At 44.7% G+C, this 25,852-nt stretch overlaps 2 protein-coding genes across 2 annotated transcripts in view; both read left to right on the top strand.

Annotated features, from left to right (window-relative positions):
- Nucleotides 1-14,309, top strand: part of jph3b (junctophilin 3b) — a gene marked incomplete at both ends in the record, with an annotated part of 52,913 nt that extends 38,604 nt beyond the window's left edge. The window contains 3 exons of the mRNA XM_084555716.1: nt 1,758-1,882; nt 5,134-6,110; nt 14,229-14,309. Of these exons, the coding sequence (XP_084411842.1) occupies nt 1,758-1,882; nt 5,134-6,110; nt 14,229-14,309 (1,183 nt within the window). The remainder of the gene's footprint in view (nt 1-1,757; nt 1,883-5,133; nt 6,111-14,228) is intronic.
- Nucleotides 14,310-19,310: 5,001 nt separating this feature from the next.
- The window catches only part of zcchc14 (zinc finger, CCHC domain containing 14), a 36,478-nt gene continuing 29,936 nt past the window's right edge, over nt 19,311-25,852 (top strand). Inside the window, exons 1-2 of the mRNA XM_084554721.1 lie at nt 19,311-20,915; nt 22,026-22,244. Of these exons, the coding sequence (XP_084410847.1) occupies nt 20,421-20,915; nt 22,026-22,244 (714 nt within the window). The 5' untranslated portion in view covers nt 19,311-20,420. The remainder of the gene's footprint in view (nt 20,916-22,025; nt 22,245-25,852) is intronic.

The following is a 25,852-nucleotide window of genomic DNA, read 5'->3' as shown; positions in this document are numbered from 1 at the left end:
GTGACTCATCAGAGAATGGACATGGGCCTTCTGAGGGTGTCCTGTGGTGTCAACGCAATGTTGTTAGTGGGGGGGGGGGGGGGGGCCTATGAGGGGAGGGGCCTCTGTAGATCATCCCACAGATACTTGATCAGTTTGGGATCTAGTGAATTTGGAGGCCAGGTCAACACCTTGTGCTGTTCTTCATGTTTTTTTTTTTAGTTGTTCCTAAAGTGTTTTTGTGTGTGTGTCTGTGTCAGGCTGCATCCTGCTGGGGATGGCTGCTGCCATCAAGGAGTGTCATTGCTATGGGGTAGGGGTGCCTGGTCTGGTCTAGGTGGGTGCTACATGTCTAAGTAACATCCACACCAATGAATGCCAGGTCCAGAAGTTTCCCAGCAGAACATTGAACTGTCACAAGATGGTCGATGTTATTCACTTCTCCTGTCAGTGGTCATAATTTTATGCCTGATCAGTGTATATCCTGTAGGAATAGTTTGTCTCGAAGTAATAGGGTCAAAAGCAAAAGGTCTTTGCTGGCCTGTGGCTACATCTATATTTAAGCAGTAAAGTCCAGATATCCAACCAAAAGCCTTGAGTATCAACAGTTGGAGAAAAATGACTAGTTATTAATGTAATGACCTTCAGTTTAGAGAATAAAGCTCATGAATTAACTGGTTAAATTTTCACAAAGATCAATCTGTGTGGGGCAAATGAGAGAGCAGCAGTGTTGAAATCTTTGGAAATACAGACTCGGCCAACTCAACTTAGAGTTTCTCAAACTACATACAGGTGTTGCTGCAGCTGCACCTCCACTACGCACTGCATCTTTGGCACCTACTAAGTATCATCACATTTTCATTTTTTTTTTAGTTGTTCCTAAAGCGTTTTTGTGTGTGTGTCTGTGTCAGGCTGCATCCTGCTGGGGATGGCTGCTGCCATCAAGGAGTGTCATTGCTATGGGGTGGGGGTGCCTGGTCTGGTCTAGGTGGGTGCTACATGTCTAAGTAACATCCACACCAATGAATGCCAGGTCCAAAGGTTTCACAGCAGAACACTGAATTATCACAAGATGGTCAATGTTATTTACTCCTCCTGTCAGAGGTTTTAATGTTATGGCTGATTGGTGTGTATTCACATTCAGTCTACATCCACACTCAGATTTGTATCATATAATGTAGTTTATATAACTGCTCTGCAGGAATCTCTATAAATGGCGTCACAGAGGATTCATCTGTCCACCTGCATTACTTGACCGCCTATATCAACAGGTTAAATACCTCATTGATCATTAAGTTGGTCAGAGGCAAAACAAAACGTCTCTATGTTGTGTAAAATGTGCGCACGGAGGAACTGTTGATCCAGTCAGTTAAATTAATAAAGCTCAGTTTGGACATTAATTAGAACAACTCTAACTGCTGGCGAGTTGATTGGCTGAACGATGAATGTGCCGTTTGGCAACTCGATAATAAAACAAGATAAACCCTGTGAGGTGAATCTGGTTTTCAAACGGGGTCGTCAAGAGAGAACAAGCAGACTTTGTTTGGTAGTATCCCATCACTACCTGCAAGCAATAAGCTCCAGAATCCAGTACAGCGTCGGTGGACGACTGTATCAGTAAAAAAGTCCTCTGTCGGCACTTCCATTGTTCCAAAGGTCAGTTTTTTCTGTCCTGTCCCTCGTCTCCTACAACTGGCTGTACTTCTGGAAGAGAAACCACAAACAGTGACTTTTTAAACATCATTTTTGTACTGCATTCGTTGTCTTCTGTGTTTCAGGACGGCTCATGCGCAGGGTAAATCAGAGGCGGCGGTGGGAGCGGCCCAGAAAGCCCAGGAGGAGAGTCGCATAGCGAGGGTCACCGCCAAGCAGTTCTCCCCTTCCTTCCAGCACCCGGGAAACGGTGGGTTCACTTACACCAAAAGCACCAAGTGTACAGACATCCAAAAACCCAGCCAAGCAGGCATATACACACCGACCATCCAGAACATTGTGACCACCTGTCAATCTACAGACCCCAGATGATGATAACAGGTAACTGTAGCGTATCATAACAAAATATTGGTGAAATGAACAAGTTTCGCGGCAGATAATGCGTTATTTAGAGGCTGCGTTTCGCTGCCCCAGTCACTCCCACTATATGGATATACACGGAGCTCCGCTGGAGCTAAATATCTTCCGAACGACTCCAAATGACACCAAAGTTATATGGGTGAGTAAACGATCGTATTTTATGCCAGAAATAAGGTCCAGGTTGTAAAAAACGGTAAATCCCCTTTAAATGATCTGCTGCTAACGTCTTGGTTGGAGTTTGTTCGTCCAGAACACCCAACACACGCTTGATTGGTTTGAGATCTGGAGAGTTTGGAGGCCGAGTCAACATCTTGAATTCGTTGCTGTGTTACTCAAACTGGTTCCTTTCCCCCGTTACATTAATTCTTGTGACATTCAAGAAAACCAAACTTTAATTAAGTGGAGGCACATAACTCCCGGCTGTGCTGTACTTAACAGCTTTATATAAAATGGAGAGAAACTGAAATTGTCATCGTTTCCCGTAAATATATTGTTTGGATTGCATCTTCTTTCAACTGTAACCGCTAAAGAAAACAATAATTCCTTTATTATGAGAGGGCATTCATTCATTCATTCATCTTCTGTAACCGCTTGTCCTGTGGAGGGCCGCGGTGGGTGGGGGCTGGAGACTATCCAGTCATCGGGCGAGAGGCGGGGTACACCCTGGACAGGTCTCCATTCACCATTCACACTCACACCTACGGCCAATTTAGAATCACCAGTGAACCTAAGGAGCATGTCTTTGGACGCTGCAGGGACATGGTTTTGGTTTATGGCAGACCTAAGATAAATAACTACAAAAGGTCGGCCTTGGCTGAAGCCTGATACCTATCCCATCATTTTAGAAATACCTGGATCGCTAGATAACGGCCGCTGCAGACCAGGAACACCCGACAAAGGCTGCAGGTTTGGAGATGACACAGTTTTTTTAGCCAACACAATTAAGTCCTTGCCAAAAATCCTTCCACGTGTTGAGTTTTCCTGCTTCTAACGTCAACTTTGAGGACAAAATGTTCAACCTGCTGCCTCGTACAGTATATCCCGCTTACCGACAGGTGCCGTGATAACCAGGTAGTCGGCGTTCGTGGTAATGTCACGGCTGATTTTGTGCGCACAGCAACACGTGTGTGAACAAACAGAACACATGCACATACAGTACGCGCGGGGGGCGGCGATAAAGGTCAGCGTCGGCCACCCTCCAGCTTTACGGTTCGGCCTCTGTCACTCACACCTGTAGAGCTCTGCAGGCGGCCGGCACACGGCAACACGCAGAGTGACACACACACACACACACACACACACAAACACACACACTGACTTCATGACACACACTGTACACTCCCACATGCACATACCTGAAGTGACAGTGATTGGTCTTTTGCCTTCTATTCTGCTCTCAGCGGCCGTCTGTGTGTCCTCACACGGCTGTTGTTGTGAGAGCGACTATGACAACCAGCATCAGCGCTGACATTTTGCAGCGTGTTTGTTTTGATATCCTGCACGGGCATCGGCCTCCGCCCTACGCTTTCCTTCAGGTCTGTTCTCAGATAAAATAAGAATAAATTAATTAAAAAATAAATAAATAAATAAGGGCCTGTGTGAAAATTCATTTAGCGAGAAGAGGTGATCAGAGAAGGCGTGGAGTTTCTTTTTGGTTACAGTTATTTTGTCCTCCTGCGTAAATCCATGTGATATTTATTATAAACCAAACTTTAATTAAGTGTAATCTGGGGGGGGCTGCCGCGGTCTATCAGCAGGCGCATAACTCCCAGCTGTGCTCAGACAGCTTCATCTAAAAAAGAGAGAAGCTGCAATTGTCATCGTTTCCATAAATATATTATCTTGAGGTATTGTGGATTGCATCTTCGTTCAACTGTAACGTCTAGAGAAAACAATCATTCCTTTATTGTGAGGGGCCGTGCTTTTTTCTAAGATTATAAGTTATAAAATATTCCCCACCATCTCCGGCACGCAATAATTTTCATACGATCTGAGAAATTATATGTGATAACATATCACATTTGTTTCATTGCTGCTGCTCACTATGTTGCATTTAACCAACACTTCTGACTCTAATAAATATTGTGCAAGCCTGTAGCATGTAGTGAGATGTAAATATAACAATAATAATATATTAGTTTTTACTTTTACAACAAATTAACAATCAATCTGCTCTAAAATCCACAGAAGAATGATATTAAGTGAATAAACACATGTCATCGGCTCAGTCACATGTACACAACCAACGATACACCGATCAGCCACAACATTATGACCATCTTGTGACAATTCAGTGTTCTGCTGGTAAACATTTGGACCTGGCATTCATTGGTGTGGATGTTACTTAGACATGTAGCACCCACCTAGACCAGACCAGAAAAACATGAAGAACAGCACAAGGTGTTGACCTGGCCTCCAAATTCACTAGATCCCAAACTGATCAAGTATCTGTGGGATGATCCACAGAGGCCCCTCCCCTCAAATACCCCCCCCACTAACAACAGGACACCCTCAGAAGGCCCATGTCCATTCTCTGATGAGTCACCACAAGGGAGACCTGCACAATATTAGGAAGGTGGTCATAATGTTATGCCTGATCGGTGTATAATCATCCTTCTTGTATCTGGACACTTCAGCAAACCCCTGTGGCATGACTGCAGAGACATCAGGCTCCACATAATTCAAATAGGGTTCCCAAACTTTATAAAACTGATCTGACTTTGAGTGTAGTGTGCATGTAATATATTCCAGTGGCACTAAATCAAACAACCCTCTATGCCAGGCCTTTCACACTTGGTTCCTTTTCACTGCTCCGGTGCAGTAAAGATATTCTTCCCTGCAGCATAAGTAGGAACACAATACAATCTCTTGTTTGTTAATTTTCCACGCTTGGTTGGGAGGCGTACAGCAGGAGACACTGGGTCCATTTCCAGTTTCTGACTCAGTATCTTTCCCACTTAGATCAGTGGTTTTATTTTTTGCAGAGAGTTTTTGCATGCTCCCAACACGCTGTTATAAATTTAAACCAGTGATGATCTTGTTTTCCCAAAAAGATTGAAAACAGCTTTGTTTGTTCTGCAGGTATGGAGGTGCAGCGTCCCAAACGTCAGGTGTCCAGCGAAGTGGAGGGTGAGGGGCTGTCGAGCAGCGCAGGGACGGCCGACAGTCCGGACATCTACTCGAAGAGCGTGGCCTCCGATGACCCTTCCAACGACGCCGCGACCCCTGACCTCAGCCCGCCTTCTTCCTCGCCACCCCACACCCCGCCTCCGCCTGCCAGGCCATCCCAACGAAGCAAGAGCGCCCGTTTCCACCGGCAGAGCGCCGTGGACCACGGGGACAAGGCGAAGGAGGGAGGGGATAGGGGTGAGAAAAGCGGGGGAGGAGGGCAGACGGAGATTCAGGTGATGATGGAGGGAGGTGGTGGGGGAGGCGAAGGAGGTGGTGGAGGAGTTAAAGGGGAGAACCAGAGGGCCAACAGCTGGAGCGAGGACAAGAGGAGAGGGGTGTTGTCAAAGGGTGGAGGTGGGGTCAGTGGACGAGGAGCGAGCCGGACCAATGGACACAAACACAGCTCCTCCAATCACAAGTCGCGGGAGCACGGCTCCTCCAATCACAGACAGGCCAGAGGGGACAGGGGGACAGAGTTGTCCTCGTCTGCCTCTTGGACGTCCGGGCACAGGGGCGTGCACGGGAGGGCAGGCCGGCTGCTGGAGCAGGACGAGGAGAAGATCAGCAACTACGAGATGGAGATGAAGCCTTTACAGCCCAGAGACTCCACTACCCACAAGCCCCATGGGCACGGGGAGGAGAGGCACGGGCACGGAGAGGGGCGCTCGCACACTGTGCAGAGACAGAGGCATAAGAACCGGGACGGGAGGGAGGGGAAAGAGGGGAAGGAGGGGGGCAAAGACTCAGCGCACAAGCTGGACAGACCGGGGGAGAAGATGGATTCACGGCCTCTACGCCGGGACCTCACCCTCTCCCCCCCTCTGAAATCCTCCCCCATCACACCGGAGCAGCAGGACCACAGCCTCATGCAGAGCAAAGGCAACTCGGTGAGACTCACACTCACACAACACTTTATTAGTTTGATTAAAGCTGCAGGAGGGAAAACACCTGATGAATAGACTGATCAGTTAAACAACTCTAACAGCTATGATGTTTGATTTCTGATGCTTCAGACTTTGAATATTTCATTTAATTTAACGTTGCTTTTTGCAGCTTTAAATCTCTGTGAGGACACGTCATGCCTTTAAATATTTCCTTACCTGCTCAGAAACCTGATGACAGCACAAAACTTAATTCCTGGTTTGAATACAAATGATGGCTAAACAGTTTTCATGGCATGAATGAGGGTCCAAGCAGTGGCCTTATATATATCCAAAGATTACCTGTTGAACCTGAGCAGCCTGAGTATTATATGTATATTGAGTTGACGGTTAAACGTGTAGTTATTCTGACAGGTGTTTTATTATTTTGTCTCCTTTTAAGTCATAAATGGATGCTAAACGAAAGAATCTGTGGCCTACTTGAAATAATCCTGGAAACTTCAACCTGAACGTGTCAGTGGGAAATTTAGATAGATGATGTCTAAACTGAAAATACTTCAAAACACTTCAAACTGATTTAGTTGCATAAAAGCGTTAAATTCTTTCACAGTTTTAAGACTTTGTACTTTGAAGCTGCGTTTGCTGCATAAATCTCATTAATTGTATCTGGAAGCGTTTTTTAAAAATTGGCAAACAGCTGAAAAGTCAAACAGTTAGTTAACTTGTCTTAGCAAATACTGTATAATTTTTTGTAGATCTGGACGTCATTTCTGTTGCTGATATCCGTGGATGTCGTGCCTCTGCTAAAAAGTTAATTAGGGATCAGCTTTTGCTCTATGCCACAGATGACTAAACTACCCAGAATTCAGATTAATGTTGGGAAATAAGACTGAATTCACAACCTGTATGTGTTGGATGATGTTGAGGTCAGGACAAGTCGAGTTCTCGGACGCCAAAGTGTGAGACCATGTCTGGATGAGTCTGGTCTTGGTGGTTGCACCGTCAGGTTGAAACAGTTCAGGGAGTGTTTATCACTTTCCCAATCTGACAATCCAGTCCTGTACTCTTTATTTTACTTTATTTTACTCTTTAGTCTTTTGTACTTCATCTGTTCTACGACTCTTTTCATGTGCACAAACCAAAGATTGGTGTCTATTGGTGCGTATTTGTCTCTTTTTTTAAACGCTGTCACGCCTCCTCAGTCCTCTTTTCATTACCTGCCAATGTGACTATCAAGGGTTTTATTTGTCAAATAAAACAAATAGTTTGCACAGGTTTGTAGTGTGCAAATGAAACTATAGTATATAGTATATATAGTATAGAATAGTTGCATAAACAACAGTAAATCTGATAAGGTTGAATAAGAAAATAAAAAGGTCTAACTATTAGATGCAATCATATTTATGTAGAGAAGAAAAAGAAGAACTAACTGTAACCTGACCTTTAGCTACCTGATTATGGTGTAGCGACAGTGGGCTAAGAACTTCATTTATGGTTGATTTTCTTTCTCCCTGATGAATATTCATTAATATTTACTCTCCTTTTAGCTCTGTTTTTGTCTTCACCAACCCCTGAAAGAAACATCTGGCTTCTAGCTAGCTGCCGTTACCAGTGTTTTTCCTGGCTGACCTGAATCATTAAAGCTGCGTGCTCAAAACAATGAGTTAAAAACATTTTAAAGCTATAAAGAGCTGGCGGTTCATCACAAGCGACGCTTTTCTGTTTACACTTGCTCATTTGACCGACTGTTAATGTAAAATTTAGGTCTGAAACATAGTTGTTGAACCAGAAGGTTGTCAAAGCAGAAGTAACGTTGTGGAAAGCAAGCAGAATCTGAAGTGCGGCTGCAGTAAAATAAAGATTTACCCTATGCAGGGCAGTAATACACCCTGTAGCTTAAAAAACTACCAATAGAAGCAGAAGAAGAAGAAAGCAAGCAGAAAAAACAAACAGAAATGGTTAAAGAAATGTAATTTATTAAATGTTCAGCTTCGAAGGTCTGCCAGATGGTCCTCGACAAGAACATGGTTAACTGCATTTACTGTGCATGTGAACGAGGTAATAATAATAATAATAATAATAACATACATTTGCATAAAGCAGATATATTTGTCCACTCTCGTGTTGATTATAATAATAAAAAAAACAAACATTAAAAAGTGCTATGAATTTGCATTAATCACGCGTTAACTATGGAATTTGATTAATCACGCTTAAATATTTTAATCTATTGACAGCCCTAATAAAAATGTTGAATATAGCAGCTTTAAATGTCGACGGCTTGGACCTCTGCATGCCTCTGTTTGGCCTTCATATCATATGGGACAGCTGCAGTATGGTACATTTGTCATATCTGTCATGTCTGCACCACACATTGATTTGACTAAAAGGATTTATTGCCCACTGTCATGAGGATACATCCCATCCCCAGTGACATAACACAATGTTATCCCACATATTAAGATAATCCTGCTGGAGCTGCACATGGTTTAACCTTGTGAAATAAAGAAAGATATATATATATATATATATTTTGTGGGGGGGATTACACTTCTGTAATGTAATTTTTTTTTGTTTTTTTGGCTACGTCTTGACTCGGGCTGGTGGACGGCCTCTACCACGCTAATCCAGGCTGATAACTCGGTCGTGGCATTAACTAATGAAAGCAACAGGAAAAATCAGCAGCAAGTGAAAACCACACACTAGCACGGAGCACATTGTTGGGAAGACGCTGCTGCCTTTCACTCTCACCCTCTCACTTTGCTTCTGTGTAAACTGCTCAGCCCTCGCCGCTCTTTGCACAACTTGCTCACTTTAATGAAAGTGAATTTGTCTGCAGCAGTGTGGCGGCTCCAGCGTGGCGGAGGCTGAAGGCAGTAAATTCAGCAGTGGCTGCAGCTACCTGCTACATGAGAACCGTAAAGCCTTAAATGCACACAGATATACAGGCGGAGAGAGACAACCCCAGCGGTCCTCTCTGCACCTTAGTAACAGCAGATTGGCAAACTAGCCCCTTCCTCACTGGAGGCCCCCTATTGGTTAACCGGCGCTCTGTTGCTAGGGAACAGCGTATGCCTTGCTTCAACGGCGGCCAATCGGTGGGCGTTTGTCAGTGACAAGGTGGGGGGGTATGGGGTGGGGGGGGTGGATGTGTGCACTTGTGTGTGTGTTTGCAGCCGCAGAGAAGCAAGTGAGATTTGTGTAGGACAGGTTCACAGCGTACACAGATACTATCACACTCGGATAAACACGCACACACACACACACACGGAGCGCCATAGGAACGCACACCAGGGCTGAGACACACACACAGGGGTCTCAATCAATCCATCAATTAATCAATTAAACTGTGGTGCCATAGAGAATATAGACATACACACATATATAGAGAAAAAAAGCCCATTAGATGGAAGCTCTTTTACTGTATCCACTGTAGCATGAAACATCTGCACCCAAATAGCTCTGCACCTCTGTGTCCACTCGGAGACGTCAACTAGCGATCATGGAACACAGAAATGAACCTCTGTGCATCCCAAAGGCTCGTATTTACACGAGCACGTTGTCCCCAGACGACCAAAGCTTTCACATAACAACAACGTGTAACATGAGGACAGAGCGGTCTGAAAACGTAAAGCACTTTTCAAGTATAAGGAGTGGATTAGCAGATTAGCCAGAAAGCTGTTTATATATATCTATATCTCTTTAAGATCGCCAGAGGATCATCGGCAGTAAAACCCTCTCCTTTATCGGTGTCTAGGCCCGGTGAATTAAGCCTGACATGTAGTACAACCACAGGTGAATGTAAACATAATCTGTCCCTGTCTCCTCCTGGTCCTGGTCTGCACACATGCTGCTGCATTTTAGCCAAAGCTTTCCTGGGTAGGTCCACAAGCAGAAAGCACTACAGAACCGTCGTCAAGCCTGTAAAGTGGTAAAAAAGCGCAGATAGTTCTCTCTGTGTCTGCGTGGGAGAGATATGGCCGTACTCTTGCTGTATTTCCTGTGATGATAAAAGGCAGCGTTGGTGATACTTATGTATGTGCGCTTCAAAATTCACACCAGGATCAAAAGCACACCATGGTTACTAGCTTGAGGGCTTGCGTTGAGGTTTTTTTTTTTTTGAGATTTTAAGTCACTGCACAATGTCGGTTTTCTGGTTCTGTGCTCTAATTATTTTAACTTCTGCTTTCGATTCTTATGTAAGGAGGTTTGTTGCATTAAAAAAATGTGATGATGAAATGTGAGCTAGTAGGTGATACAGAATAATCTCTGTGTTATCTGTTGACATCGGTCTGAAGAACCGATGCCCCAGCCTGGAGCCTTGGGGTATCCCACAAGTAAATATTAGCAGGGCCATGACATTCTAAAGAAACACTGCCATTGGTTTTGGCAGTGTTTCCTGCACAGTTGGCTTTAGTTGGAACTTTGGTTGTTGGCTTCATATCTGATTCAGATGTTGAGTTGGTGAGAGGGATCACTCTGACTGGCTGTTCAGCTTAGAAAACCAGTGGGCGAGAAGAGAAACACAAGTAACAAAAGTCAAGGAAAAAACAAAGTTCAAAGAGCACACAAAAGACTCTTAATGTTTTTCATCTCCATCTCATCTAAACATTCAAATACACAAATATTTCCTTAACTACGTGATCATCTAGAATGAATGTGTGTAGACAAACTGATAGCCTCCCAGCTAGATAAGATAGGATAGGACTTTATTTATCCTTTAGGTAGTTCTTTAGTAGTTCTTTGAAGCTTTGTAGCCTCTCAGCTAATGGCAGCTTTCCTAGCCTCCCAGCAAACAATAGCTCTTCCTAGCTTCCTAGCTTCCCAGCTAGTAGTAGCTTTCCCTAGCTTCTTAGCCTCCCAGCTAACAGTAGCTCTTTCTAGTCCCCAGCTAGTAGTAGGTCTTGTTAGCTTTCTACCTTCCCAGCTAATAATAGCGCTTCCTAGCCTCCTGGCTAATAATAGCTCTTTCTAGTCCCCAGCTAGTATAGGTCTTGTTAGCTTTCTACCTTCCCAGCTAATAATAGCGCTTCCTAGCCTCCTGGCTAATAATAGCTCTTTCTAGCCTCCCAGCTACTAGTTGCTCTTTCTAGCCTAGCAGCTACTAGTTGCTCTTTCTAGCCTAGCAGCTACTAGTAGCTCTTGTTAGCTTTCTACCTTCCCAGCTATTAATTGCTCTTCCTAATCTCCCGGCTAATAATAACTCTATATAGCCTCCCAGCTAATAGTAGCTCATCCTAGCCTCCCAGCTAGCAGTAGCTCTTTTTAGCTTTCTACCTTCCCAGCTAATAATAGCTCTTCCTAGCCTCCTGGCTAATAGCTCTTTCTAGCCTCCCAGCTAACAGTAGCTCTTTCTAGCCTCCTGGCTAATAGCTCTTTCTAGCCTCCCAGCTAACAGTAGCTCTTCCTAGCCTCCTGGCTAATAGCTCTTTCTAGCCTCCCAGCCAACAGTAGCTCTTGTTAGCTTTCTACCTTCCCAGCTAATAATAGCTCTTTCTAGCCTCTCAGCTAATAGTAGCTCCATCTAGCCTCCTAGCTAGTAGCAGCTCTATCTAGCCTCCTAGCGTCCTGGCTAATGGTAGCTCTCCCTAACTTCCTAGCCACTCAGCTAATAGTAGCTCTATCTAGCTTCCTAGAATCCCAGCTGATAATAGCTTGTCCTGTTTCTCCGTTTGAATGACAAATTCAGACTAATGCCATTGACTGGTTGAACATTTGAGAGAAAGATTAGCTTCTATAAAAGTGACATAGTGAGTTACACAGGAAATGTCAACTTGTGGTCTTTATGTAGTTTAAAAAAAAGTGTTTTTAGACTACATAAAGACTAGTCTTCTAGTATTAATTGTATCTGAATTACAAACACAAAGTCTGTGTTAAAAGTACCAACACAAGAATCACCACAAAATCTGGAAGACATAACTTTAGCAAAAGTCCCTCACAGCAACTATAGGTTCACTTCCCTTTAAGGATCTGAAATGTTAAATATGGGGTTTCTACGGCTTATATACAGTTAATATGTCAGCTATCAATAGCCCTCTTTGCACATTTAATAGAGACAAAGCAGCATTAGCATTAAAAACTAGTAAGTCAAGTGTAAAACCCCAGTATGGACCTGTAAGTATTACAGTGTGTGGTTACATTAATAAAGTGCCACAAGAATTCTTAGTAAAAAGAAGGAATTAAAAAAATATATATTTTATCAAATGAGTTTATCCACCGGTGGTCAGGTAATCTTCTGTGACACAGATCTGTGATAAGCCTATCAACGAGTAGATCAGCAGAAACCTCGTTAGCGGCCACTCTGGACAGATTCATTTACAACAATGTTGCACTAATGCAGCTTAATAACCGTGCGCAGTGTTACACAGAGTCCTATTTTCCCTCTCCCTTCTGCAGCCATTATTAAAATTATTCCAGAGATAGACTTAATTAAAATCACTGCCCACCCTCCCCCCCAAAAAAATCTTTTATTAAGACCAAAATATACTCCACGCTAAAAGTAAGAGGAGAATAGTGATCATATCAGTGACTATACCTGATTCAATTTATATTTACTCAGAGTGAACAGGTGGTTAAAAAGACTGACCTTCACCCACATGACCAAGGCTATCTCTCTGCTGTGGTGCAGGCGAGCTTGACCTCTGACTTCACTCTGTCAGAGAAGGTGGGCTTCCCTATCTGATCAACATGAGATTTGTTCTGAAATGCAAATTGCACCATTTTTGTATTCAACTACTATAGTAGTAGTTGATGGATGTTATATGAACAAAACATAAAAGCTTTTTTTTTTAGTGTAAGTATAAGAAACCTGGATAAATGAGAGAGAGTTTAAGAGTGGAACCATTACCATTATACAACGATCAGCCACAACATTATCACCACTGACAGTAGAAGTAAATAACATCGACCATCTTGTGACAATTCAGTGTTCTGCTGGGAAACTTTTGGACCTGGCATTCATTGGTGTGGATGTTACTTAGACATGTAGCACCCACCTAGACCAGACCAGACACCCCCACCCCATAGCAATGACACTCCTTGATGGCAGCAGCCATCCCCAGCAGGATGCAGCCTGACACAGACACACACACAAAAACACTTTAGGAACAACTAAAAAAAAACAAAACATGAAGAACAGCACAAGGTGTTGACCTGGCCTCCAAATTCACTAGATCCCAAACTGATCAAGTATCTGAGGACCCGACCCCACTAACAACATTCTGTTGCCAGACACCACAGGACACCCTCAGAAGAAACATGTCCATTCTCTGATGAGTCCCAACTGTTCTGGAGGCACAAGGGAGACCTATACAACATTAGGAAGGTGTTTTCAGACCTTTATTTATTATTATTCCTTAACAGTTTATAATGATATGTATTTATATCTTTAGTGATTTTTATTGTGAGATTTTACCTTTTAAGTGCCAGATGAGTTCAATTTTACTTGTTGTTTGTTAAGGTATAGACACGCAGGTCAAACATTGTGTAGTATTTGTATTGTAGGCAGATTTGAGAGCACATGTAATACTTTGAAATAGAGGAGAATATTAACGAATCCAGGGCAGAAATTAACCAGTATCAACATATGGTGATGTGAGGTTTTGTTTTTATTTTGAGACCAGTTAATTTGAGTTCATCTGTGCTTTTAAATTTTATGTAGATGGTTTTATAATCTCCAAAGCCGCAGGATTTTCTGAAGCAGTAAAAGAGCCCTCTCCGGCTTTAGTTACCAGGATACACCTGACGGCGGTGGGATGATTGATGTACTGTAAATGCAGTTATGCAATGAGGAGCACAGGTCCAATGAATGTGATGTAGAAGGTGTGAAACTGTTTCAAAAAACAAACTGAAAAAAAAATCTCCTCATGATATGGGAGTTGACCTTTACGTTACAAACAGCGGCTCGGTCTTTTAAATTTAAGTGGATCCCATTGTACACGACATGAATGACAAGCTGGAGTAAAAACTGGATGTAGTCTGAAAGGGTGAAAGGGTGAATATAAAAGAACGGCTGTATGTTTGTGTCTATTGTCCGGGCTGAATGTATTTTATTTATTGAAACAGCCTCAAGTGTGCGTGTCCTTATCACTGACACTCTCCCTTTTCTCTCCGTCTCCCACGCAGGCCTACAGCTCCATCCTGGTTGTCATGGTGATTCTGCTCAACATTGGAGTGGCTATTTTGTTTATCCACTTTTTTATTTAAAGACAGCACTGCTTTCAGAGTCAGCCCACCTATGCTACAACAACTACGAATTCATGTGAGTATTACGGCGAATCCGCTGCCCCCCCACCAACAACACCACCGCGTCCCCCTACTCCGAGTCCCCCCCCCCCCGGCGAGAGGGGGGGAAACTGCAGCTAGAGGACGGAGAGGACTCGGCCGAGGAGGGCTCCACCGTCGCCGTCGGGGCTAAAGGCGGCTCGCTGAGCTCGGTGTGGCCGTCACGGAAGAGAAGTGCAAAGAAACTGGACGAGAAGTGGGGTGATGTAGTCCAGAACCTGGACCTGATGTGAGCTCCGTTTGCTTCACATGAAAGACTCGAGCGGGCTGAACCGGTCTGATTCTCAGGCCACCAGAGCTGCAAGTGTGCAGACAAGACTGACCAGACGGACTTTTTACCATCTTCAAATCATAGTTTTCGAACAGATTTGTAACTTAAAATTTATTTATTAACATTTTCTCTCTCATGTACAATACGTTGATGGCTATATTCTTTATTTTGTAACCCCCCTCCACCCCTCTTTATAAACACTCCTGCCTTCTGGTTCCTTCCGCCTAACCCTAACCCTAACCCCTCCCCGCCCCGCCCCGGGATTGTTGTTGTTACCGATGGCTCAGGTTGTGTTGTCAGTTGCGTCGGGTGATATACAGACTCACAGAGCTGCACAGTGTGCGGCCTGTCTCTCGCTGTCCCCTCGCTCTGATGTCTGTCTCCTCTCATTCTTCACCTCCCGAGTGAAACAGAAGTGTGTGTCTGTGCATGGTGTGCCTACAGTACAGCATGCGTGCAGGTGTGTTCGTCCATCGCCGTGTGTCTGTGTGCGTGGTCTCCAAGTAGCTCAGTGGCCTTTCACGCTGTTCATGAACTTTACGGGAGCATCTCATGAGCACACGGCCGCTGCACGGCCACATCTAACCCACTGGCGTCAGCTGACAACTGTTCTCTCGCTCCCTCCCACTCCGTCCGTCCACCTCCACACACACACACCAGTCGAGGCAGGTTGTCTCTAAAACACGGCCTCCAGCGTCTCGAAACGTCTCCGGCTGCTTCTGTCGAAACCTAACCCGAAGACAACATCTTTTATGCTACACTTGTGAGATGTCTGAAAAATAATAACAATAATAAAAAAACAGGAGTCGCCACTTGCCTTGCTTTTGTAGCAACAATGCATGCATATGTACTGTAATATCTTAGTTGTGCGTCGAATCTGAAAGCAAAGAAACACAATGAAATAAAATAAAAAGCTTCAGAAGCACATGCGACATGTTAGGTTTAGACAGGAGCAGCGTCTGGAGACCTGGGCCTGGTTGACTTCTCTGGGATGAACGACAACGGTTAAAGTCCGATTGTGGAGCGAGGTGACGGGAGGACGATGCAGGTTAAACACAAGGACGAGGGGAAGGTTTAAAGCAGGGGGTACAATACATACAGCACAATCTGATCCCAAGCGGGCCGGACCAGTAACATGACAACGACAACTCCAATTTTTTCTTTTTGTTTTAGTGCAAAAAAGCACAAGTATGAAACTGTTTACATTAAAAAACCTGACATTTCTTAAGACAAATACGTGTAATTCACATTGCTGCCACCTGCTGTTTAGTTCTGGTTCTGCAACTCTTACTAAAACAGTGTAACCCTCTAGTGGACAGAATACGTATAGCAGTTACTTTTATTTTCTGCAGATTCATCTCAGGGGCCCCCAGATTGGACCCTCTGGTGGGGCCGTATGCTTGACACCCGTCGTTTAAAGCCTCCTGCTCCGATCCAACTTCGGTGCAGTCGCGGACACCGGTTGCTTTTTGCGTTTGCTCTGTGTTTCTGCGTCTCTCCGACCCATCTGGCAGACCAGCCTTTGTGTTTGTTTGCTCATCAGAGTGTGCGAACATGCGTGTGCATCCTTTTCCTTTCCACTCGAAAGGGGCTGGGGGATGTGCTGAGCCCGTCGCCATCGGTAACAACTTCCACAGTGGTGGTGGTGGTGGGCAGTGGCTGTTGTTGTTTGTTTTTGGGTTTTTTTTCTGTCAGGCAGCATTTCTCAAACTACAGGTTGCAGCTGCAAACTCATCTGTAGGCTCATCTCTGGTGTTTCCCCCCTCACACATTATTGCAACAGCTCAGTCTAACGTGCCTGCAACACCCGAGAGGCAGATCAATAGATTTTTATTTTTATTTATTTCACATTGGGTCCCAGACTGAGACGGGTTGAAGAAGCTCTGCCTGGTGACGATGCCCTGCACCACCCCGTTAGTCCGCAGCATGCTACAGCATGCCAAGCTCTCTCTATAGTTTGACTCTCCTCTTTCTTTCTTTCTTTCTTTCTTCCTTTCTTTCCTTCTTCCTTTCTTTCTTTCTTTCTTTCTTTCTGTTTCTGGGAATTACTCTGTTTTGTTTTTCAGTTGTGTGGAGAAAATAATGAAAGTGTTTGAAAGAACTCGGCTCGGGTGTTTTTTTGATCTCGCTCCTTCTTTGTCTTGTGTTTTTCGTACTTTGTGTGTGTGTGTGTGTGTGTGTGTGTGTGTGTGTGTGTGTGTTGCGGGTTTGCAGCATCAGTGATGCAGAGAGAGGGAGTGGTACAGGCCCGGCTTAGAGGGAGGGGTGCGGTCACTATAGCAACCCTAACTGAATTGTCCTCCGTCAGAGGAGAGGTGGGCGGGGCCCGGATGAGTGGGCGGGGCTTGTCTCGATGAGTGCACGGGAGGATGGAGAGAAGAGGAGGAAGAAGAACAACAACAGAAGGAGGAAAGTTAAAGGGAAATATAATTTGACCGAAGTAAATCTGTCTGCCTGAAACATAAATATCATTTAAACATCAATTTTAGGGAGGGTTTACGCTTTTATCACTATGTGAGGAGACATCAAAGTGTAAAGATGGCTGCAACACCGTCCACATCCATCAGCAGGTGTGCCGCAGCATCAGGGTTCAATAATGGATATGTGGCGCCATCCTCTGGACAAAAAACACAAACTACACAATAACAAAAAATAAGTGGGGGATTACTTTATATACACAGCCTGGCCACAAAAAAAGAAAAAAGGTCACACACTCTAATATTTCCTTTAGCTTTGATTACAGCACACATTCTCTGTGGCATTGTTTCAATGAGCTTCTCCAATGTCACCAGATTTATTTCCATCCAGTGTTGCATTCATTTTTCACCAAGATCTTGTATTGATGATGGGAGAGTCTGACCACTGCTCAAAGCCTTCTCCAGCACATCCCAAAGATTCTCAATGGGGTTAAGGTCTGGACTCTGTGGTGGCCAGTCCATGTGTGAAGATGATGTCTCATGCTCCCTGAACCACTCTTTCACAATCTGAGCCCCATTAATCCTGGCGTTGTCATCTTGGAATATGATCCATTGATGGAATAACCTGGTCATTCAGTATATTCAGGTAGTCAGCTGACCTCATTCTTTGGACAACATAATGTTGCTGAACCTAGACCTGAGCAACTGCAGCAACCCCAGATCATAGCACTGCCCCCACAGGCTTGTACAGTAGACACTAGGCATGATGGGTACATCACTTCATCTGCCTCTCCTCTTACCCTGATGCCCCCATCACTCTGGAACAGGGTAAACCTGGACTCATCAGACCACATGACCTTCTTCCATTGCTCCAGAGTCCAATCTTTATGCTCCCTAGCAAATTGAAGCCTTTTTTTCCAGTTAGCCTCACTGATTAGTGGTTTTCTTAAGGCTACACAGCTGTTCAGTCCCAATCCCTTGAGTTCTGGTATTCAGCATTAGTGTAAAATAACTGAGAGAGCTGCTGATTCAACGGTGAACCTGTGGTTTGTGGTACTATTACATAGTATTGTGTTGTAGTCAGTGGTTTAGGCAAAATGACAGAAACTGTTTTTAATTCAATCTAGTTTAACAGCACCACAAACTACATCCTCCAAAATAATCAACCTGCTGATTTACCACCTTTCTGGCGCTGTTTCAATAAACTGAGCATCAGAATAGTTGTGCAGCACTCACTAGTGTACCTAATGTTTTGGCAAGTGAACGTGTAGACATGTAGACAATATATTTGTAAAGATATTAAAGTTTTTGAGTGTTGTCCGCTCCTCCTCCTCCTCCTCCTCCTCCTCCTCCTCTTCACATAGAGTTTCCGTTCATTCTCAGTGTTTGTGCAGAGCAGGCTTCAGGTTTCCACATCACACTCGTTTGAGTTGTGCATCGGATCCAGACCTGTTTGGATGTCTCAGATCCTGCCTGCAGGAACACGTCTCCAACTTCGAGAAGATATGTCAGGCGCTCTTCCTCAAAGTGACAGGGGAAGTTTATGCCAGCATGAATTGCTTTAATCAAGCGAAAAAAAACCTGAATTCCCACAACTTTCCATGTAATAGAGGAGTCTGGCGTGGGATGAGAGCAGCTGCCGTGTACACTCACCTGCCAAAACATTAGTGAAACACTAGAGAAAACAAATGTAATTTAATTTAACAGTCCTGCACTAACTCCCCATTCATGAGTCTTAATGTTTAGTTTATGCTGATACAGCATCAGGAAGGTGGTGATTCACCTGCATCATCATAGCGGAGGATGTAGTTTGTGGTGCCGGCGTTGTCAAAACAGTAGAAATGTGCGTCGGTGCCACAAAACCACAGCCTCCAAAAATGAAAACCAGCTGAATCAGCAGCTCTCTCGGTCATTTTAAACAAATCCTAACAAACAGGACCTTACTGAAGCTAAGATTTAATGTTATTTTGGAATGCATTTGTTTTCACTGGTGTACCTAATGAACTGACAAGTGTTATATAACCCATTAACACTCATCACTGTCGCCTAAAAGTTGACTTTTCTTATTTGTGCAAGTTTAAAAACTCTGATAAACGCATTATTCTTATATTATTTCAGTGTCTCTGTGAGTTCATTTTTAACCGCAGCACATTATGACAAATTGGTTTCCATATAAAACTTGCTGGGATAATTTATGTAAGTTTAATAAAAAACATTTTAACAGTAATTTAATAGTTGTGTCATAATGAGGCTTCATAAACAACATCAGCTGAATGTGGATCTGGCTCTTTAATGACTGAGCTGAGATATGTATGAACGCATGAGAGAAAGATGTGGAGCAGCGAGGCAGCGGATATCCCTCTGGACCAATCAGAAGACGAGGCCTTGTTACAGGCAGGCCTCGCAGCCAATCAGAGCGGAGTATTCTTTACGAGGGGCTTGTCCCGCTGCCAGAGTTGGGATAATGTTATACACAGCTGTTTTTTTCTCGGTTTCGAGACTTATGGCAAAGCCTACAACTACAATCTGCACAAAACCCATCTCTGGTCTGGACACTGAAACAAACCTCCAGAGCCGTCGGTGAGATGAGTTTGTTTTTTTTGTGTGTGTACCACTTTTGATGAGGTAATGTCTCGGAAATAATCATTCCTAGTGGCAGCAAGCAGTTTCTTGAGGCTAACTTTTGTTTTTAAACTTTAACCCCCGGCGCTGCCTCGGCTTGTTTCTCGCACAAGTTTTGTGGCGAGGAAGCATGAGGAGGGACGGAGGAAGGAGTCGTTGCAGGACCAGAGCAGAGAGCGGGCGGCTCCGGTCACAAAGTGTCTCGTCTGACTGAGCGTCTCCTTGAATGGGGCGCTGTGTTTTGATCCTCCCTGTGTTTCTGCAACAACTGTTCCTGCCTGCGGTCCGACCGGCGGAGGGGGACACGGTGGAGAGGGACTCCTGCTCGGCACGCACCGGACAACAACTCTGGCTGCGCGCTGAGGAGACTTTTGGGGAGATTATGGTCCGGGAAGGCCCGCTGCTGCTGCTGCTGCTGCGTCGCTGCTGCTCCGCCAACAAAGGAAACGACTGTTGCTTCTTTCATTTCATTCCAGTTGCCGCTGTGTGTGTGTGTGTGTGGACTGAGAGTGTGAAGTGAGAAACATCGATTTAAGTTGACCATCTAGCAGCACTGACTTTTTACGATCAACGCCTGCGCAGTTACGCACCTACGCGCTCCCCCCTTCCATGTGAAGTTTGCTTCCAGCTGAAAGTCTTGACACTTTGCTGGCAGTAGTTGTCCAGGTGTTCCCACTACAGCAGCAGCAGAGAGAGAGAGTGAGCGTGTGTGGATGTGTGAGGATGGTGGAGAGCCGGAGCTGTGTCCAGAGGGAGGGGGTGTACCGCTGGTTCTCCTCCCTCACCTCAGCCCAGAGAGCGGAGTTCCTGTGCGGCCTGCTGGACCTGTGCGTCCCCGTCGAGCTCCGCTTCCTCGGCTCCTGCTTGGAGGACCTGGCCCGCAAGGACTACCACTCTCTGCGGGATGCGGAGATCAAGGCCAACAACCCCGCCGACCTGTCGGGCCTCACCAACATCACGGACGAGGTGGTGCGCAGCAAGCTGCTGGTGTCTCTCGCCCTGCTCGGCTCGGACAACCGGGAGGCCGCCGGGGTCCTGTACCGGACCCTGACCCACATAGACACGGTGATCAATAACTACGGCCTGGCGCTGAACGACGGGAGGACAGAGGAGCAGTTCCTGCTGCTGTTCACCATGGCCTCCAACCACCCGGCCTTCAGCTTCCACCAGAAGCAGGTGCTGAGGCAGCAGCTCAGCCAGATCCAGGACATCCTGCAGGTGAGAGAGGAAAGCTGCAAAAAAAAGTCCACTTTGAACATCCTCTCTTTACTCAATTTACTTTGTTTTAAGGAAATGTTTCATTGCAAGTAGAAGTAGCAAGTAGAGGGCTGATAAATTCTTGGAAACAAGATGTAAATATGTGGCATTTTAGGATGAGAAGTGAAACTCAAGCAGGTCCAGTTCCTTTGCTTTAAGACCTGGACAGCAGAGAATATTCCTCAGTGGCAAGTGGCGATTTTAAAAACACAGCACTGAAATATGAACTTGTCAGATTTTATGCGGAAGGAGGAAAAACTGAAGAACCTCCTGGCACAGAGCATGATCAGAATTAGTTTCTTGAGCAGAAATTCAGCTTAATAAAACAGAACATCTGCTCTAGTTCTCCCAGTTTGGAAGCTCCCTGCATGCACAGTTCATGGGAACGTTCTGGACAGGAACCGTCCATGTGATTTCATGTGGTCAACGTGAGGGGAAGTGAAAGCAGCTTCAGAAAAATGGGTGCGAATGGCATAAATAGCTCGTTGGTAGTGGAGGCAGCTGCTTAAAAGAAGAAGCCTGTGAGTGTGAGCGAATGAAGGAGGCGAACATGCTGCAGGCTGCTGGGAGTCTTCGTCACCTGTGACCAGATGCACTGTAAAGTCCAGAGCTTGTCACCTTCACACAGCCGAAGGTGTTTCGTTGTGGTCGAGGGAAAGAAAGTGGCGTTAGAGCAGGTGAAACACACGTTAATTAGAGGGGGGGATAAATTACAAATGAGCGCCGAACGCTCACATGTTACTTACACGCCAAATTACAGGTGTGACGGCGTCAATGACAGGCTGCAAGTGAGACTCTAGTCGTGTTATTCAGTGGCGTAAATTACACGCTTGTTGGAGAAAGCTGCAGGCAGAGAGGAGTTTGTGACGTGGAGGTGAGATTAAAAAGTTGATCTGAGGTGAAACTATCATTTCAGAGCTCTCTTAGGTTAATTAGTTAATAACATGAAGCTTATTTTTGAGTTAATATCACCATAAATCACCAAAAACTCACTCCAGTAAACATTTGGGCAGACTTCCTTTGGAGACTATAGATGAGTACTCATGTTTTTTGTTGTTGTTGTTGTTTCAGGTGAGTAGTGGAGGAGCAGCAGGAGAGGCCCAATCAGCGGGGCCCGACGGAGACCGAGCCGCCGCCTGCTACGCTCAGCCTCACCAGTACTACCACCATCCCACCGTGCCCCTGCCTCTGGCCTCGTTTTCCCCCGCTGCCTGCTCCCCGGCGGCGGACACCGGCGGCGCCTACCTGCCTCTGTCTGGCTGCCACGCACACTGCACCTGCTGGCACAAGGTAGGGAGCGAGAGCTGCTGGTTATTTGCTCGAGACTCCACTTAGGGCTCCGTTTCTTGTCAGGAGAGTTGCTGCTTTCTCAAATCAGATAGTCTAATACATCCACGGGACGTTTGCACAAACTGAAAACTTTCTGCAAGTTGAAATTCTGGTCATGGTTTTGAAGCTCAGTGAGGTGTCTCCAGAGGTCGCCATCTTGGCGGGGCCTGACTACTCCACTCCACCGAACTCCCAGCTAATTTAAAAATGGTCCAAGAGGTGGAGCATTTGTGAAGGTGTCACACCTGGAAAAGTGTGAGGACACCCGCCTGTCACTCAAAGCACCCATCCTGTTTATAATTACTTCATACCTTTAAATCTCAATATAATTAAAACATGTGAATTATATAAAAATCATCCCACATACAGTTGTCATGAATGGAGAAATCAGCTTTAGCTGTAAACGTTTATTTCTGCTTTAACATGAGTGTCTGTGGGGATTGACTCACTTTCGTTGCCATCCTCTAGTGGCCATTAGAGGAACTGCAGTTTTTCTTTTTTGGGCATTTTGCAGATTTGTTTAAATATCAAGTTTATTACATATATAACATATGTGCTTCTATTTTGGAACAGTTCTAGTTCAACAAATGTCTGCACAGTCACCTAAACACACCTAAGTCAGAGTCTGTTTTATTGTCAATTCAATTCATATGTGCAGCACATACAGAGGATTGACATCGCGTTACTCCAAGACCCACGGTTGAACAAGTTAAACTCTAAAAATATAACCACCTGAGTTAAATAAAAAAAAAAAAGAAGGAGTCAATAAATATAAATATAAATACTAAGGCAACCTGATATATTGAAGTGGTGTTGAGTTTGGCTAGCCTGATAAACAGCTAGCCAGTCAGCGTGGTAAGACTATTCAATGACTAGCTGCTGCTTATGCTAGCTTCTTCATTCATTCATTTTCTGTAACCGCTTGTCCTGTGGAGGGGAGCCTATCCCAGCTGTCATTGGGCAAGACGCGGACAACCAGACAGCTATTCGCACTCACACCTACGGCCAATTTAGAATCACCAATGAACCTAACGAGCATGTCTTTGGAGAACATGCAAACTCCACACACAAAGGACCCAGTCGGCCGATGGATTAGAACCCAGAACCTTCTTGCTGTGAGCAATCAGTGCTAACTGCCCCTAGCTTCTTCATATAGTGAGAAAATAAACATGTGTATTAGCAACAATTATAAAAAGCAGTTCTAATGGTTGAATATCTAATAAAAAACATTAAATAAACACAGTGTAAATGTAGTATAGTAGCAACAACAGTAAGTCATAGCGTGCTGCATGATGGTCGGATGGTTTCATTGCCAGAGTTAGGTAGTCATTTTACACACGTTGGTGTTTTCATGTATTTTTAACTCAGAAACATCGTGGATGTAACAGGAAAGGTGTTTTGTTTTATCGGATGACTGTTCCCAGCATCTGTATGCTGACAAAGACTAGAGGAAATACATGAGACGAGTCGTGATTCATCTCAATAATACGCGTGTTAATCATGAAAACATCTGCTTTGGCTTGTGCTGTGCTGTTATGTTTGTGACAGATGGACGTATAGCTGGAGTTTGACGTATGTCCACCATGTTTCTGTGTACATGACCCAAACAGTCGCGTGCATGTGCAACTTTCCGACTTGTTGGCCTGTTTCTCAGCTTGTTTTTCCGATTATTCCGACATCACCCTCTTGCTATTTTTACATCCTGTGTTGTGGAAAGCTGTAATGATCATTTTACTAAGTTAAAACACAGACACAGATCATATGACTCCAGCTTGTTTTTGCTCTGGCTTTCTGTGTCCACCTTTCGTACAACATGAGCTGAACACAAGCAGTTGTCTGAAACATCTTAACGAACATGTAGACATATGTCACTGGTGGCGCAAGACGTGCAGTTTGAACCGTCAGCCTCGTTTCTGGTGATAAGCCAAACCCTGATCCAGTGATAAATGCCCTCTTCCTGTAAACAAATACAAGCTCATCAGCGATCCATAAAATCTAACTAACGTCGATGATAAATGAAGAAGACGAGGGAGGGATTGTTTACAAGCCGAATGTGATCATTCGGCCTGGATGTGTTGTAATGAAAGATGGAGATCTCGGAGGGAGGGACTCGAGGGGATTTCCCGGTGATGCAGCGAGCCGAGTGGTTCATTAACCCCCGGTTACAGTAACATCTGAGACGGTCCTGCAGAGATCTGAGGGACTGCTGAAACGCAGATCTGAGGAATTTAGACGAGTCTGATCGGGAGGATAAAGAGAGAGACGGGAGAAGAAAGTTTTATTTTGCCTCCTATTGTCTCACACTGAGTTAAACACACACAGTTACATGTTCACAAAGAGGCAGGAAGGTGCTCTGATTTTAACATGTGCGAGCAGCGAAGGGAAAGTACCCGGCTCAGAGAGGAGCGTTTGTATTTAGTGTTTTGTTGCCCTTGGCTCCTGCTTAGTGCAGGTCAGCACATTTCTCTATGCTGAAATCAACCCTCTGCGGTGTGTGTATGCATATGTGTGTGTGTGAGTGTGTGTGTGTGTCTCCAGTGAATCCCCAGGAAGTTATAAATGCTCTCTCTCCCTCTCTTTCTCTGGCTGTCTTTCCTTCGCTCTGCGCTCTGAAGGGAATGACAGGGTTTCATTGTAAACGTATCCGAGCTTTCCAAAACATTATTTAGAGTAGACCGACTTTTAGCTGAAGCTGCCGTCCCCTTCCTGTGGATATACTGTAAGGGCAGAGCAGGGTTTAAGCTAGCAACAGTGCTAGACGGCTGGAAGGACTCCTGCTCTTTTAGACATTGTTGATGTAAACAGTGGTGGAAGAAAATGAGGGAAAAAAGCTTAGGGCCATGACCATTATATTTATTACCCATACTCGGTCTACCCATACTACAATAACATGTAAATATATAATTCCTGTAATTCCTGTTTACAGTTGCACTTTATTCACTATACTCATACTGTCATGTTTACATCCTCTATGAATGTCTTGGAAAGTTAGTTTAGTTTTTTGTATATACTGTGTATTGTTCTGTTTTTTGTTCCTTAAAAGTGTCTTGTACTTGCGCCTCATGCTGCTCACGTGTGCCTGAAATAGGCCCAAGGGGACAAATAAAATTTTCTGAATCTGAAGATGAATGATGCCAGAAAAAGGCTCAGTGTCAGTGAGCGACTGTGGCCCTAGTTATAATATTTTAACTCTGAATAACAGTGGCACAAAACTGGAGCCTTGGGGCATCCCTCACGTAAATATTAGCAGGAGAGGGGTCTGTTTGTTTGTTGGTGTCAGGTTTTTAGTGAGTGTACGCGATCCTAGTTTTTCTAGCGCGTCCTGTACCTTTGCCACGACTGATGAATTGTCAGCAGAACAAGTTCAGATCGTTCTGATTGGCTGTTTAGTGTCGGCTCCATTCAGATCTGGTATTAGCATCTGTCCTGGACCTAGTTTTTAACTGCTCTGTATTCTACATATTTATCAATTATTATTTATTGATAAGACACTAAAAACTCAGAAGCTACCAGTAACTGCACTGATCAGGCGTAACATTATGACCACCTTCCTAATATAGTGTAGGTCT

This window comes from Chelon labrosus (genome assembly GCF_963514085.1).
Source record: "Chelon labrosus genome assembly, chromosome: 11".
In the NCBI taxonomy this organism is placed as follows: domain Eukaryota; kingdom Metazoa; phylum Chordata; class Actinopteri; order Mugiliformes; family Mugilidae; genus Chelon; species Chelon labrosus.
This window is presented reverse-complemented; position numbering and strand designations above follow the sequence as displayed.